Raw genomic sequence first — 16,330 nt, forward strand, 5'->3', positions numbered from 1 at the left:
CTGAGTGTTTATCTCAACTTGGCATTTGGTTTAGTGTACACAAAGACTGAACTCCTGATTCCATGCTTCCCTAGATCTGTCTCTGTCCTATCTTTGCAATCTCAGGGATGACAGCTCAGTCAGGTAGGCACTCACACCACACCCTGAAGTCATCCCCTCTCTTCTGTCTTTTATACTAAACTCAGCGTCTGTGGATCTCTTGGCCCTGACCTTCAAGATGAATCTATAATCTCATCTCTTACCACTCATCACAGCCTCATTAGCCCAAGCAACTGTCATCCATACCTGCCCCATCTCTCAGCCTGTTCTCAGTACTGTTGCTAGCACAATCCCTTGGCTCCCTTCAAGATACTAGAAGTGTGGAAAACCCTCATCTTTCTCATCATGGAATAGTTAAGAATCCTCAATAGTTTACCAGGCCTGAATCGCCTGCTGGCACTGGCACCTCCTTCCTCCCCGCCCTTCTCCCCTCTCTCCTTTTCTCTTTCCTCCCCGCCCTTCTCTCGTTCCCTCTCCCCTTCACTCTTGCAGATTTTCCTCTGTTCCTCACTGTGTTAGAAAGCCACGGCTCATCCCTTTCTCTCTGCCTTGAGAGATCTTTCCCCATAGCCACACACTCTGGCATGTCTTCTAGACTCCCCCAATTATCTTGATTAGACCAGTAATTTCCCTATTCTGCACCTGCCATGCATCAACCTGCTGTTTCTATGCACAGCACCTTTGTTTGTATTTGTCATTTTCTCCCTTCAAAATCAAAGCACAATGAGAAAAGGTCTCACCCTGATCTGTCGAATTAGGGTGACATATCAATAGTTTGACCCCCTGAAAAGAGCTCTTAAATGAATTAATTAATGGGTGAAATGAATGAATCACTGGGCACACAAATTGAAGAACAGACTGTAGATTAGAGTCCTGTATGTCTAATGTTCTCAAATGTTATTATGTCTGTCCACATCAGCCCTATTGTTTTGATCATATAGTCTTCTTTCTCATCTGTAACTTAGCAGCAGACTTTTCTTCCTGTTATTGAAACAGTCATCCTGCTTTCTTTTGTTTGTATCATTCGATAAAGAAAAGGTCAATGGTCTTTTTAAAAAGCATGTCTAAAAGTTCACTGTCATTGAGTCTCTGGGGGAAATGACTAGCATTGAGGTAATGAAACATTGATCTGTCTGGGGGGCCCCCTCTAGTGTGAAGATGACTTGGCAGAGAAACGGAGAAGCAATGAGGTTCTGCGCAGGGCCATTGAGACCTACCAGGAGGCGGCCGACCTGCCCGATGCCCCCACAGACCTGGTGAAGCTGAGCTTGAAGCGACGGTCAGAAAGGCAGCAGTTTCTAGGTGAGAAGCTGAAGTGCTAACTTGGTGAGAGGTGGAACATAACCCCCTTCAAGCGGCAGCCACCAGGTGCCTTCTCAAAGTCAAGGAGCTTGGGAAGAAGCCTGCCTTTTGGCTTCTGGTAACTTGTTTGCCTTAAACACAACTTCTCTTCATTTAACCAATCTTAGCCTCAGTTATTGTGTGCGCCCTTCTGTGTGTGTATGTGAGGTGGTTGTGTATGGGTACATCTGCCTGTTCGCACACCAAGTGCATACATATGTGTACAGAAACCAACATCTTTGAATGTCTAGGCCAGAGGAAAACCTAGATGCCATTACTTCTTATTTTTTTAAGACAGGATCTTCACTGCCCTGGAGCTCTTTCCATAACCTACACTGGCTGGCTGGCTAGTCCCAAAGATCTGAGTCGCTGCCTCACAAGCACAGAGATCACACACCTGCACCAGCATGTGTGGCCTTTCTGCTTGGATTCTGGGTATCCCATGTTTTCATGCTTGCAAGGAAGGCTGGCCTTTTCTCAGACAAGCGTATAAGCTCACAGCTCCTGGGGAAGACACTCAATGTTGTCCTCTAGCCTCTATTCACACACCCACACATGCATATAAACACATACAGAATCATTGTGGATTTTTACATTAATTTTGGGAGGGTTTTTTAAGAATTTGATAAAATAACTATTCAACTTAGAGTTCTAGATTGTCTTTGGCTCCCTCTTAGTTTTTATACCGAGATTCTCTTGCCTCCCAGCCTGAGATCAAGGTCTCTTGATCTTGTGAAATGTCTCACCTTCTACAGAAATCCCTCAGTTTTTAGTATAGTCTCTTCTGCTGAGGTGGGAATGAGACAAGGTCACGTGAGAAGGCTTTGAGGCAACTGGACAGAGATCCTGAAATTGCAGAGGTGTGGAGTTGCCTCACAGGACAACAGGAGATCCAGACAAGATGTGGGAGGAGCAGCAGCAGGTGTCCGCAGGCGGTACCTGCACATTTGGGACCATTGCTGTTTGCCCTAGAGAGGGAAGAACTGCCTGGGCAAACCACCCAGAGTCCTCATTGGAATAGCATTACCCAGCAATAGGGCACAGACCCCTCAGTGAACGGGCCACATTTCCTTCTGTTAGCTAAGCGGTAGCTGCGTTTCCCGACTGAACCTGCTTCTGCCTCCTCATATTCCCCTTTGCAGGCATTAATCCCTGCAAGGTAGTTTTTTCACAAATGCTAGTCGTTCTTAGCACACACTCCCGCCCCGCCCCCTTTTGCAGTTTGTTTTTCCAATTTGCAATTGTAACCAAGAACAATGACCGTGGGCCCGGACTGTTTCTGTATAAGCCTCCAAGTGAACAGCAGCTGGGGTTTCCTGAGCCATGTCCTGCACTATAGACTATCATCCACCAGAGGCTCCCATAGTACTGGAAAATGTCTCCTATGTGCTATCAGGGCCTGTTAGAGAAGGCATCCACAGTAAAGCCCAGTGCCATGTCCCTCAGTGCCCATTGAAGTGTCATACTGACTGCTAACCCAAACTCAGGCTTTCTATTATCTACACTGCATCTAACATTTTAAAGCTAATAAACCAAAATTGTTTCAGCAGAATTACCAACTGACATTTTCTCAAGAAAGAACTTAAGATAAAAAAATATAAATGTGGATTGACTCAGAAAATAGTATGTCTTTACAATTTCTGATTGCTCCTGTATTTAGTATCTACATGGAGCAATTACAGATAGCATTATGAGTATGCTACTCAGGACTTACTAATCCATTCATAGAGGAAGTCAGATGTAAGGTCTTCCTCAGGCTCTGCTAAATCTTCTCTCGTGCTCTGTATTCATAATATTTTTAATCCTATTCATCATTTTCCAACACTAGGTCACATGAGAGGTTCTCTACTTACCCTCCAGAGACTAGTTCAGCTGTTCCCTAGTGATACTACCTTAAAAAACGACCTTGGCGTAGGATACCTCTTGATGGGAGACAACGACAGTGCCAAGAAGGTTTATGAGGAGGTAAGCACTGGTGTTTTGTGAGCTGCACTGAGTTGTCTGTAGATAAAACAAAGGACATGCCATATGCACAGTGTTTTGTCTTCTTTCTCTTTCATGAAACAGCATGTAAGTTACCATGGCTAACATTCTGGACTTAGCTTTCCCATAGCTCTCTCTTTCCTTCTTCACTCCCTGTTGGAGCCAGAAAGTCACATCTAGCACACACTGACCTTAAACTCCTGGTAATCTTCCTGCTTCAACTTTTCAACTGCCACCATAACCAGTTTTTCTTACTTTGTTTTTCTTTATTGGCATGCCTCCTACATCCCACAGAGTGATGGGCCCATAAAGACTACTCAAGTAGACATATATATTGATCATATTCACCCCTGTATCTTGATTGGAACGATTTAAATTTTAGTTAATTTTTATTTGAGCTTCATTTTTATTAGTTTGTATAGATACCTTTTAAGGGTTTTTGTTGTGACAGGAAAAAGTGAAATTAATAATGAGGTTAATAAATATAAATAATATTACACATTTTACAGTATGAGACTCTCAGGCAAAAGTAGTAGATTATACCATTGAGGTTCCCATCTTCTGGCGGAGATGGCTTTCAAAGGATTTCTACATTATAGTGGACATTTTAACAGATAAGCTCTAAGTCACAAGTAACTAGAAAACTGGTTCCTTTAGGCAACAAGGGAATTTATTTGGTATAAAGCAAACAGTATGTCAAATGCACTTTGAAGCAGGAGAAAGCTAACAGCTCTGTAAAACAAAGACAGATGAGAGTTCTTGTTCTTTAACTTGAGCCTCTGGATCAATGGTTTCCAAGCTGCTGCCTTTACATTAAATGCTCCTTCAGTGAGCGAGGATGTATAACAGAAGGGTCTCTTCTGTGCTGGAAACATCGTCAACTGCAGCAGCCTCCCCCTCAGTCTGCTCAGAAAGAGGCCCTTGCCTCTTTGCTCTAGGTGCTTAATTGTAAAGTCATCGAATTTTGAACTATTGTCTTTCTACATTTGTCATAATTTTGATTGCTTTTTGAGAGATCAGACGTTTGGCCTTGGCTTTTTATGACATCATTAACACCTACAAGGTGGACTGAGACTATAGCATTGCAAATGTGTGTTATCTAGAAAAGACCTGCACCAGGCCATAACATAATCCATGTGGGACAGGGTGTCCCTTGTCCTTCAGGGTTTGATTAAAAGAAACATTATGTGTCACAATGATTCAGGATCATGTGAATGTAAAAATGAACAAACCGACCGAGACACAGGGATCCTTCCTACTTGTATGTCCTCTCCTTCCCACACTCCTATCTTTCTTCTCCTTGAAAAATTCATTCTTGTTTTCTAACTCTCTCTTTTTCTTTCTCCCAGTGTCCTTCTCTCACCCATTTCAGTCTAAAGAGCCCAAAGAAGTATGTCCTGGGAGCCAAGTACAAGCAAGATCTCAGCGGGCTACAAGCATTCTGACAAGTGTCTAACTGCATTTCCCTCTCGTACCTTCTAAAAGTCTTCCTTGAATACACTCATCCCTTCTATCTGACACTAAGTCTCAGAAACAAGGGATGTTTTTCTTCACCTTTAAAACCAATATTATGTTGTATTGTTTATTCACCTAGGACCATATTCTCACTTGGTTGAGCATACTAGGATGCACAAAGCTCCAGATATTGCCCTATCACACAACTGATTGGTTTTCTTTTAAAAGAAGCATTCATATATTGAAAGTAATGTGCGATGTTCCTCTGTTTTTGCCTCTTACTTCTAAACTAATGAGCTGTGGCTAATGGATACTCTTTCCCTAACCAAAGTGTGGTCTGTTGTGTTTATCTCTTTTCCCAAGGTCATTTCAGAAACTAATACCAGAGCTGCATATTTTTCTTCACATTGATTTTTGAGTACATATGTGAAAATCATTCCATGATCCTATTTTTAGTTTTGGGGTTTTTGTTTTGTTTTGTTTATTTGTCTGTTTTTTGTTCCTGTTTTCAGCCTGGAGACTAGCTTTACAGGTTAGGTAGAAGCTGCTCCACGTCTGTAGTTTTTGAAGGCTCCTCCCACATCTTCTTCCCAAGGCTCTGCCACCAGTTTGGGATCCTAGCCCAGCATCATCCTAAGTTCTTTGCAGCCCTACACAGCTTATGCAGGTGCATCACATGACCAGCGCACATTTTTTAAATGCACACACAGCAGCTCAGGACCTGAACTTATTGAAGTGATACAGAATGTATCTTTGTGTCTTCACAGAGCTTACAATCTGGGGCCTAGTCACCAGTTGTTCATTTTGTTTTCCAAATAAATCTACCTTCCTAATGCTTTCACCAGACACTGATCACCTTTTGTTTGAACTGACCCAGATCCCTGTGCAGGATTACTGATCTCTGACCTTCATGTACCACAGGCACCACGTGACCATGGCTTTCAGCGCTAGGTCCGCCAGGCCTCCTGCAGCAGTGTTCTTTAAATATTCTTTATGCTGTACCCTTCCAGGCAAAAGAATTCAATCTAAGTGTTGTCTATTTATATATGCATGCTAGTGTGGTACATACTTAATTAAAAAAAAAAAAGTACATGCCCTCCAAATAGGATTTTAAGTTCAAATGAAATATTTAAGAGTGCTTCTCAAATTTTACTGAACTGACAAAAATCCTTTCACTCTTAGTAAAATGTTCCTATTTCAGTCTGGTCACTGTCAAGTGCTACTCATGGTTTGGTAGTATCCTTGTATCCTTGATGGATACCCACATGGATGCCTAAAGATGAAGATGGCACTGAACACTGCAGGTGTGTTACACCTCAGTGTTGTTTGAGCCATTATTAAATGAGACAGGGATCGTTGGAATGCACGCTCTATACTCCTTGGAGCAGTCAGTTTGGTGATAGAGACAAATATTGACAGCAAAGTCAGGTAGCATTTACAATATGGACAGGCTGAAAAGTCAGCGGCTCACATCCCAGGCTGGATAGAGCAGAATTTAACATTCCCTCACACTACTGACAGTGATGACTATTTAAACCATGGATTCTTTTGTTGTCATTTGGCTGATTGGTTGTTTGCTTTACAAAACAAAACAAAATTATTTGAAAATGGGAACCAGGGAAAGATTTTCTTTTTTTAACACAAGGTTTCTCTGTGGAGCCCTGGTAGCCTTTACTGTCCTAGAATTCACAGAGATCCCCCTGCCTCTGCCTCCCAAGTGCTGGGATTAAAGGTGTGCGCCAGTAAGCCAGCCCTACCTTCTATCCTTTTACCCAGCTCTTATTATCCCCCGAAACCAGGCAGGTAAAAGATTCCCTACAAGACAGAATACTTGATTTCTTTTTCCTGGTCTGAAAGTAGGCATATGATCTTGTACAGTCATGTGACTTCTTTTGGACGCTGGATTCTTGAAATGTCTGCCTACTATTAGAACTTTAAATTTTTTCTTTGTGAACTGTTTCCTTTTTCCCCCCCTCTGAGAAGTTCAGTTATAAATTGCAATCAAAATAATCTAATTTAGTTGCCTGTAGTTTAGCTTCTCCTGTAACAGTGATCTGTACTTGTCCATATATGTTCTTATCTGTACTGAATTACTTAAACTTTGTCTTTGAAATAATGAGTCATATTAGGAGGCTGAAAAAAGTTGTGTCAATTTTTTTTTCTTTTTTTTTTTAGCTAGGGCCTCTAGCTCATACCAGCTTCAAACTTGCCTTGCGGCTGAGGCTGACTTTGAACATGTGCCCTTACTGTACCCACCTCCCCCAGAAAGCTGGAATTATAGGATTGTCCCATACCTGGCTTTGGGATGGTTTGTGTAAAGAAACTCTTTGAAATATTCATACAATATACTGTGATCATATTTCCTCCCAGGTCCTCTCATATTCACCTTCTCCTTCCTAACCCCCACCTTCTTATCATATTTTTCTGGAACATAGTTTACTTTTGATCATACAACATTTATTGCTCAACAACAGCATTGTATTTCTCTTGCTCACTCCCAAAGTGACTTTTCTAGATCCCTGCCCCCACTGTTAGGAATCCCACAAGAGCACCGGGCTACACGACCATAACATTTATGCAGAGGACCTATCTTAGTCGGACCCACACAGGCTCCCTGCTCTCTGAGCCCATTTGAGTCACTATGAGTTGGTTCTGTGTGCCTTGTTCTTATGGCATTCTTGGCCCCTCTGGCTCCTGCAATCCTTTCTAACCTCCTCCACAGGATTCCCTGGGCTCCACCTAATATTTGCCTACTGGACTCTGCATCTGTTCCCATCAGTTGCTGGATGAAGTCTTTCTGGTTTCTCTGATGATTATGCTAGGCTTCTGCCTCAACACATTATGCAGAAATGACACACTGTAGGTCAGAGGTTTTATGGCTGGGTAGGTGTTCCAATTCCTCTACTTGAGACCTTGCCTGGTTACAGAAGATGGCCAGTTCAGACTTTGTGTCCTCCATTACCAGGAGTCTTCACTAATGTTACCCCTATAGATTTCATGGAGTTTTCATTGTACTAGGTTTCTACCAAGCTCCCCAAATGCCACCCCCCTCAATTCTAGTCGTCTCTTGAAGTATTCCCTCCCTTCATGCCCACACCCACACCTGATTCTTCCTGTTCTGATCTCCATCAGCCCCAAGTCTACTCAAGGAAACAATTCTATTTCCCCTTCCCAGGAAGATCCTGGCATTGCACCTTAAGCTCTCCTTGTTACTTAGCCTCTCTGGGTCTGTAGATTGTAGCATGATTATCCTTTACAGCTATTATCTACTTATAAGCGAGTACATGCCATGTTTGTCTTTCTGAGTCTGGATTACCTCACTCAGGATGTCTTGTAGTTCCATCCATTTAGCTGCAAACTTCATGGTGTCATTGTTTTAACAGCTTAGTAATACCCCATTGTATAAATATACCACATTTTTTTAATCCATTCTCCAATTGTGGAACATCTAGATTGTTTCTAGCCTCTGGCTATTATGAATATAATTGAGCAAGTGCCCTTGTAGTGGATGGAGCACCCTCTGGGTATATAACCAGGAATGGTGTGGGTATGTCTGGAAGCAGATTAGTTCCCAAGTTTCTGAGGCACTGCCATATTGATTTCCAAAGTGGCTGTACATGTTTGCACTCCCGCAAGCAAAGGAGGAATGTTCCTCTTGTTCAACATCCTTGCCAGCATGATCTGTTATTTGTGGTTTTTATCTTTGTCATTTTGATAGGTATAAGAGGGAATCTCCAAGTTGTTTTGATTTACATTTAATAAGTTTGGGTATGTTGTGGGTTCATTGAATTCTAGGAAATCTTTAATTTCCTTCCTTTCTGCCTTGATTCAGTAGTCATTCTGTATAGAGTTTTTCAGTTTCCATGAGTTTTGAAGGTTTCTGTTGTTTTTGTCATTGTTGAAATCCAGTTTTAATCCATTGTGGTTTGCTGGGATGCAGGGAGATCAATTTTCTTGTCTCTGTTGAGATTTGCTTTTTGATGGACTATGTAGTTGATTTTGGAAAATGTTCCATAAGGTGCTGAGAAGAAGGTATAGTCTTTTGTGTTTGGGTGAAATGTTTTGTAGATATCTGTTAAGTTCATTTTGGCCCAATACATTTGTTAGCTCCATTATTTCTCTGTTTAGCTTATGCATGGATGATCTGTCTATTGGTGAGAGTGAGATATTGAAGTCTTCAACTTCCAGTGTGTGAAGGTTGACGTGTTACTTAAGCTTTAGTAATGTTTCTTTTACAGATGTGGGTACCCTTGCATTTGGGTGTAGATGTTAAGAATTGAGATGCCATCTTGGTAGATTTTTTCCTTTAATGAGTATGGAGTATCCTTCCCCATCTCTTTTGATTAATTTTGGTTTGATGTCTATTTTGCTAGATACTAGAATAACTACACCAGCTTTTCTCTTGGGCCCATTTCCTTGGATATTTTCATTCCAACTTTTTACTCTGAGGTAGTGTCTATCATCTTTTATGTTCAGATATGTTTTTTGTATGCAGCAGAAGAACAAATCTTGTTTTCTTGTCCATTCTGTTAGCCTGTGTGTTTTTAATAGAGAATTCAGTCTATTGATATTGAGAGACATCAATGACCAATGATTGTTAATTCCTGTTATTTTGTTGTAGTTGGTAGTGGAGTATGTGTATGTGTGTTTCTGTTTTCTTCTTTGGGTTATGCTTGTATGAGATTATTTATTGATTTATTGCCTGTGTTTTTTGTAGTTAAGTGCCTTGTATTGGAGTTTTCCTTCTAGTACCTTCTATAGGGCTGGACTTGTAGATAGATATTGTTTAAATTTGACTTTAGCATGAAATATCTTGTTTTCTCCATCTATTGCGATTGTAAGTTTTACTGGGCTGGCATCAATGGTCTCTTAGAGACTGCAAGACATCTGCTTAGGCCTCTGGCTTTTAGTGTCACCATTGAAAAGTTGGATGTAATTCTAATTGGTCTGCCTTTATATGTTCTTGACCTCTTTCTCTTGCAGCTTTTAATATTCTTTCTTTGTTCTCTGTGTTTAGTGTTTTGATTAAACCTTTGAACTCGAATCTTACTCTTCTATTTCTATTATTCTTAAGTTTTATTTTTTCATAATGTTCCAGATTTCCTGTATGTTTTGTGTTAGAAACTTTTTAGATGGCTTATGTCAGAGGTGTGTGTCCAGAGATAGAGTGACAGTGGGGTGGGGCAGTTGGAGTTATTTAACATTTTCCTTGCCTGACCTACTTCTCCTATTGTATCTTCAACAGCTGAGAGTCTCTCTTCCATACCTCATATTCTGTTAGTGATACCTGTATCTATAGTTCTTGTCTACTTACCTAGATTTTCCATTTCCAGAATTTCCTCAATTTGTATTTTCTTTGTTGCCTCTAATATCTGTTTTCAAGTCTTGAATGGTTCTATTCATTTTCTTCAACTGTTTGTATTTTTCTTGGCTCTGTTGACATTCTCTAAGGGATTTAATGATTTTCCCCAATTTCTTGATTTTTTTCTCAATTTCTTTTAAAGATTTATTAATTTCCTCTTTAAGGAATTCTGTCATCTTTATAAAGTTAGTTTTAATCTTTTCTTGTGTTTTAGCTCTGTGGAAATATTCAGGGCTTGCTGTAATGGGGCGGCTGACCTCTGGTGATGACATACTGCCCTGTCTGTTGTTGGTTCTGTTCTTACACTGATGTTAAAACATCTGTATTTGGGGTCATTATAGGTCTAGGTGCCAATTTCTGGGTTTGTCTTTGTTAGATAGATCTTTTCTTCCTTGGTTTCTGTTTCCTCTCTGATATCACTGGAATGGCCTGTGGCTGAGTAGAAGGCTTCTGCTCATATTCAGAGCTCAACTTCTAATGGCATTAATGACCTTGTTCCAGCAAGGGGTTGCTTCCCAAGTTGGGTGATGTCTGTGGCCTCTGATCTAGTTAGAGGTCCTCTAGGGTTCAAGATGTTGGCCTGGCTTCTAGTAGGGTAGGAGGCATATGTCAGAGGTGTGTCCAGAGATAGAGTGACAGTGGGAGGGGGGCAGTTGGAGTTATGCTAGGCAGGTGCTAGCAGAGTGCAGGGGCAGTCATACCTGGGGTTCAGGATGCTGGCCTAACCTCTCATGGGTTATGATGGTTCCACAGGACATGTGGATATGGTGACTATAAAACATGGATTCTTTATTTTTGGAATTTTCCATTTAATATATTCGCATCATAACTTACTGTAGAAAATGAAGTTTTGGATAAAGGAAATAGGTGGTATTTTAAAATTCTTAAAATGTACCTTGAATAAGTTTTTACTATTGGTAAAAATGTATATTTAATAACTAGATACATAATTAGATAGATCAATAGATAGGTAGATAGATAATGATAATAATAGGTAAATACAAAAAAATTTTTAATATCATTTTACTCTTAGTCTGGGTTTCTTATAAACCAACCTATATCTTCATGTGTGGGTTTATTAAACCTGTAGATTCACTGCACATATATCTACAAATTTCAAAAGTGCAGTGCCTAAATCTAAAGAGACAGGTGGGGACAGTACTGTCAACCACTCTGGGGCCTGAGCCTTGCCCATCCTCCCAACCCTGTGTACCAGACAGGGTTCCTGACTGTCCACCTGCAAATGAGCATGGCACTACGAGCCTCTTCTTAGTAAGTGTACTTCAGAGCAGAAGTGCTTGCAGTTTCTTCTCTCTAGGCGATTATTTTTCTTGTGTCCCTAAATAGAATTGTTTTGTGATAACCCCTGTCTTCTTCTTCAACTTCATTACCCATTGTCTTGTTTGTATTTCACAACATTCCCTTTTCCTATGTGTATGTATACATGTGTGTTTGTATGAATATGTGTGTGCAGGAGTTGCCTGTTTTGTGGAGGCCAGAAGAAGGCATTGGATCCCTCAGGGCTGGAGTTAACTATAGTCATTTTAGAGATATCCAGTGTATTAGTTACTTTTCTCTTGGCTGTGATAAAACAACATGATGAAAGCAACTTAAGTAACACGTTGGATAAGGTGGAGTGAATGAGAAAGCCTCGAAGTTCATGTAGTTTGGCTTGCAGTTCCAGATGGAGAGAGTCCATCAGGATAGAATAGCAGGCTATGGTCAGAAAAAGCACTGTGGCAAAAAGCTGGCTCGTCATGATTTCATCCACACACAGGAAGCAGAGGGAGAATAGGAAGTGAGAAAGGCTGTAAACCCTCAAAGCCTGTCCTCAGAGATACACTTCCTCTATACGGCTTGACATCTTGCTGAAGGATTGATTGCCACAATTGGGGATGAAATATGCAAACACGTGAGACTTTGTGGGCAATTCTCATTCAGAACACCATACCCAGCTTGTTACATGGACTCTAGGACCTGAACTCTGGCCCTCATGATTAATCAGCAAGTGTTCTTAACCACTGAGGTAGCTTTTCATCCCTTTTTATATTTTCTCATTCTCTTTTGCCTTGAATGTCTTTGCCCCGTTGGTCCCTGCTTTCTCTTTCTCTGGCGATCTCCACACTCCCAGATGCCTCTAGGACCTTTCTTCTAATCACACTCATCATGAGTGTGTTGAGTGTTCCTCCCCTGGCACCACTGCATGCCTCTGCTTGTTTCTGCAATCTCTTGTATCATCAGTGTCTGCTTAACATGCATCTCCTGAACTGGATTCAGAGCCCTTTGAGAGAGAATTATCTCATTCCTGTTTGTTTATCTGGGACCTAGAGGAATTTGATGGGTTTTGAGATCTTAGAAAATTCTTACATTTGATAGCTACTTGAGATGATGTTGGTGTGACTGCAGTAGGCAGGGGTATCATCAGTGAAGTGCAGGAATTATAATGACTTGTTTGTAGCAGTACAGGCAGAACCATGATCAACACTGATTCTGTTCAGTCCTGGAGGTCCATTCTCAGCCCAAGGTCTGGTTTATCAGCTGAAGAAACAGAGTCCAAGCTTATGGAGATTCTCCTTCGGCCCAGCAGGCACCCATCCATGCCTTTACACAGAGATGCTGGGAGTTCCCCAACACCAAGCTCAAGGGATGAGATGTGAGTGAAGCAAAGTCCCTGTAGAGCTTATGTGTTAGAAAAGGAGTAAAATATCCAAACAGGTCAGATGGTGATAGGTCCTGTGAAAACAGTCTGGATAGGTAACTTGGAGGGCACCTAGGGCTGGGAATGGCATTGGTTTTTTAGTTGGGAGATAAGCAGGGGAGGAATGCACTGGAATAGTGTGACAACTCTTCTACACAATCCTTCTCCCACAAGTAAAGGGATGGCCTACTTGGATTCCCTAGGAGAGAGTGAGGCAAAGGAGTATTATGAGGACGACATTTTGTAGTAAGGGTATCTTTGGCTTGCTATAAATAACAAGGAGTCCAGTGTACCTCAGAGGGATGACGAGAAGGGGCAAGAACAGAGCCAGATAGGTGGAGGCTGAGGAAGTGCTTCCTTGAATGTAGTGTTCCATGCTGAGTAAAATGAACTTGAGGATCAGGTCTTACCCTGAGTTTAAATGGTTTCCCTGGAGCTGCCATATGGAGAATGAACAGCAGGGGTGCAAAGTATCAGCCGCTGAGAGGTCCTGCAGGAGGGTGGGAAAGAGCGGAGATTTGGTCCAGTGCAGTAGCAGGTAGAGTGTTGAGTGTTACCCTTTTAAATAGGCCTTAAATAGGCCTATCTAATGCAGGCATGGTAGCTTCTTGCTAGCTTACTCTTCCTCTGGGAAGCTCCCATGTGAGTTGTGACTTTACTTAACCTCATTGGCCCAGGGATAGAGAGGAGAGGCATTCGGGCATCTTCTCCCTGAAAGTACCACTCACGTCTTCTCTGTCTTCTTTGTTCAAGAAATCCATTTCCTAAGCAGCTTCATGAGTCTAATGCTTTTGTGTTGATTTCTCACTGTTCATATTTAATTTAGGGGCATTTTGCATAATTCATCTTTAAATCATAATAAATGCATATAGTGATGAACAACAGACTAGCTTATATGAAATAGCCACCTGGATTTTTATCGCGTAGAGTGGGATTATTTTCACCAACTTTTATATTCAGCACTTAAAATCATTGCACTCCCAAGAACTTATTTTCATTCATAATTTTTTAAAGCTTGTTATTTTGAAAAAATCTCAGACTTCCAAAAAGTTACCCAAGTAGGACACAGATTATACTCTCAGGTCCCTAGCCGTTCTGCATTCAGCATCAGCACAGAGTTAAAGAATTAGCATCTGCTAGCTCACTAGGCCAACACCCTGGTTCTGATCTTTTAATGAAACTGTCCCACAGTTTCATGAACCTGGTTCTGCCTCAACCGAAGGGAGAAAGGAGACCTGAAACACAGAGTTCGAGAACAAAAGGACACAGGAAGCCAAGTTGAGGGTTTCCAATCAAGGCTCGTTTACTTGGGGGTGGTTTGAGTTTATATAGGCAGGTAAGAACTGAAAGCTCTAGAAATAAAATATTTGCGTAACATAAACATTGAGAAGTCAGGGAAGAGTCAGGAGGGAGTCACCAAAGGCTCAGATGTCCTCAGGCAATGGGTGTTGTCACAGGTGTAGTTGTATCTCAGCTGAACTTCTAGGGGAACTTCTTTCAGAGATAAGCCGGTAGTCTGCTGAAGGTCTTTTGGCTTAATTCCCTAGGTGACCGCCCGGGGGGTGGGGGGGGGTGGGGGGGGTGGAAGCCGCCAAAGGCCTGAGGCTGAACTGGGCATGGGAGGCAACAATTTAAGACTCCCAAGGGCTGCTCTTCAACACCCACAAGGCTGCTGAGTCGTGCCTGTAACAGTTCCTCAGGTGGTTTTCACTTCCATACCTATGAAAAGTGCAGGCACTCATTTGGTTACAGCTGCCAGGTACTTGTTAATCATTCAGTATGGTTATACTTTGGTGTGGGTCAGCCTCAGGAGGAATGCTGTGTCCTCTGCAGTGATATGGGATCCATACTATGACAGGTGTCACTTCCATGGTGATGGCAATGCCTCTGAAATGCCGTTACAGTTGTCTTTATGGTCACCATGCATCTGTAATAGTTTACTCAAGAGTGTTTTCATGTCCCACTCTGCCACTAACTTTAGTGCCCACGGACGGATGTTTGAGTGCATGAGTAGATCCTAATAGGTTGAGGCATGTACGTAAAGCAATGTGAAACAACCCTTCAGAGTCATCTTGAAGCACAAAAAAATTCAGAGTGATTTTCTCTAATCACTAAACAACCTTGAAGTCATAGCAATGGTCAGGTATTTGTCTGGTTATAGCCATGCTCCAGCAGTAACTACATTCTCATTCGCAGCTTTACTCAGTGAGCAAGTGTGAAAAGCATCTTGAGTTGATTCGCCATGGGTTTGTTTCGTTTAATGATAGCAGTGAGACAGGACGCTCCCACAGTGTTTGAAGCTATAGCATCCTAATCCATTCTGAGTACGGCAAACCTAATTAGGATTTGTTGTGACAGTCACTTGTACAAGTCTCTTCTCTATCACAGTCGTTCTTTGTTTTCTTTGAATTCAGGTGCTGAGTGTGACACCAAACGATGGCTTCGCTAAAGTGCACTACGGCTTCATCCTGAAAGCACAGAACAAGATAGCTGAGAGTATTCCCTACTTAAAGGTAGCTGCCATGGTCTCCTTCCTGTATACTCTCTTCCTACCATCCCTTGAGATCCCCTTTGGTTGTGGCTTCCAGTTATGGCTTCTAACCGATTGGCCTGCATCGCTGAGTCTTGCTAGCTTCACGTGCATTCGTCTCAGGCAGTGTGTATCTCCACCTGCCTGAATGTCATGGAGGAACACCAACTGCATGAGCTCCTTTGGCATCATTGCTGCCAAAATTCTCAACAGAAACCGTGTAAGGAAAGGTTGGTGTGGGCTCTTAGTTTCTGGGAGGTGCTGTATTTCATCTTGGGGATGGCATGGCAGAGCTCGATTTGGCAGGAACATGTCACAATAGATTGTTCATATTGTGGTCTCTGAGCACGAATGAAAGACCATGAGTGGGAGGTAGAAGCAGAGTAACCATCAAGGCCCACCCCTGTGACATACTTCTGCAAGCAAGGTTCTACAAGCTCCCAAAACAATACTTCATGCAGGAGACCAAAGCAGAGAGGCCTTCAGGAGACGCTTCAGCCTGCAACAGTAACAGCATGAGCAGGCACTGTTTGAAAAAGACCTTAGGGCTAATGACTCAAAATCTTACAGTATATTATTGCTTTTTCTACCATATTAAACTGAAGCACTGAAGCATGGATGGTTCACAGAATAGCACTTGGACTCAGGTCAGGTCTATCAAGTCAAATTCTTGCTGTAATAGAAATATCACTTTTGCTGGATATGGCAGTGCATACCTTTAATCCCAGCACTCAGGAGGTAGAGGCAGGCGGATCTCCGTGAATTTGAGGCCAGCCTGGTCTATAGAGCTAGTTCCAGGACAGCCAGGGCTACACAGAGAAACCCTGTCTCAAAAAGGCAAAGGTGATGATGATGATGATAGCAATAATAAACCAGAAAAGGAAAGGGGGAGAGAGAGAGAGAGAGAGAGAGAGAGAGAGAG

The 16,330-nt window shown here is 42.0% G+C and overlaps 1 protein-coding gene across 19 annotated transcripts in view; it reads left to right on the top strand.

The window, feature by feature from the left end:
• Asph (aspartate beta-hydroxylase) overlaps nt 1-16,330 on the top strand; it is a 215,326-nt gene that overhangs the window by 145,377 nt on the left and 53,619 nt on the right. For all 19 annotated transcript variants that reach the window (XM_031366641.1, XM_031366642.1, XM_031366646.1 and 16 more), the window contains 3 exons: nt 1,191-1,341; nt 3,209-3,345; nt 15,293-15,391. In XM_031366641.1, the coding sequence (XP_031222501.1) occupies nt 1,191-1,341; nt 3,209-3,345; nt 15,293-15,391 (387 nt within the window). The remainder of the gene's footprint in view (nt 1-1,190; nt 1,342-3,208; nt 3,346-15,292; nt 15,392-16,330) is intronic.

Source organism: Mastomys coucha, unplaced genomic scaffold, assembly GCF_008632895.1.
Source record: "Mastomys coucha isolate ucsf_1 unplaced genomic scaffold, UCSF_Mcou_1 pScaffold14, whole genome shotgun sequence".
Taxonomy (NCBI): domain Eukaryota; kingdom Metazoa; phylum Chordata; class Mammalia; order Rodentia; family Muridae; genus Mastomys; species Mastomys coucha.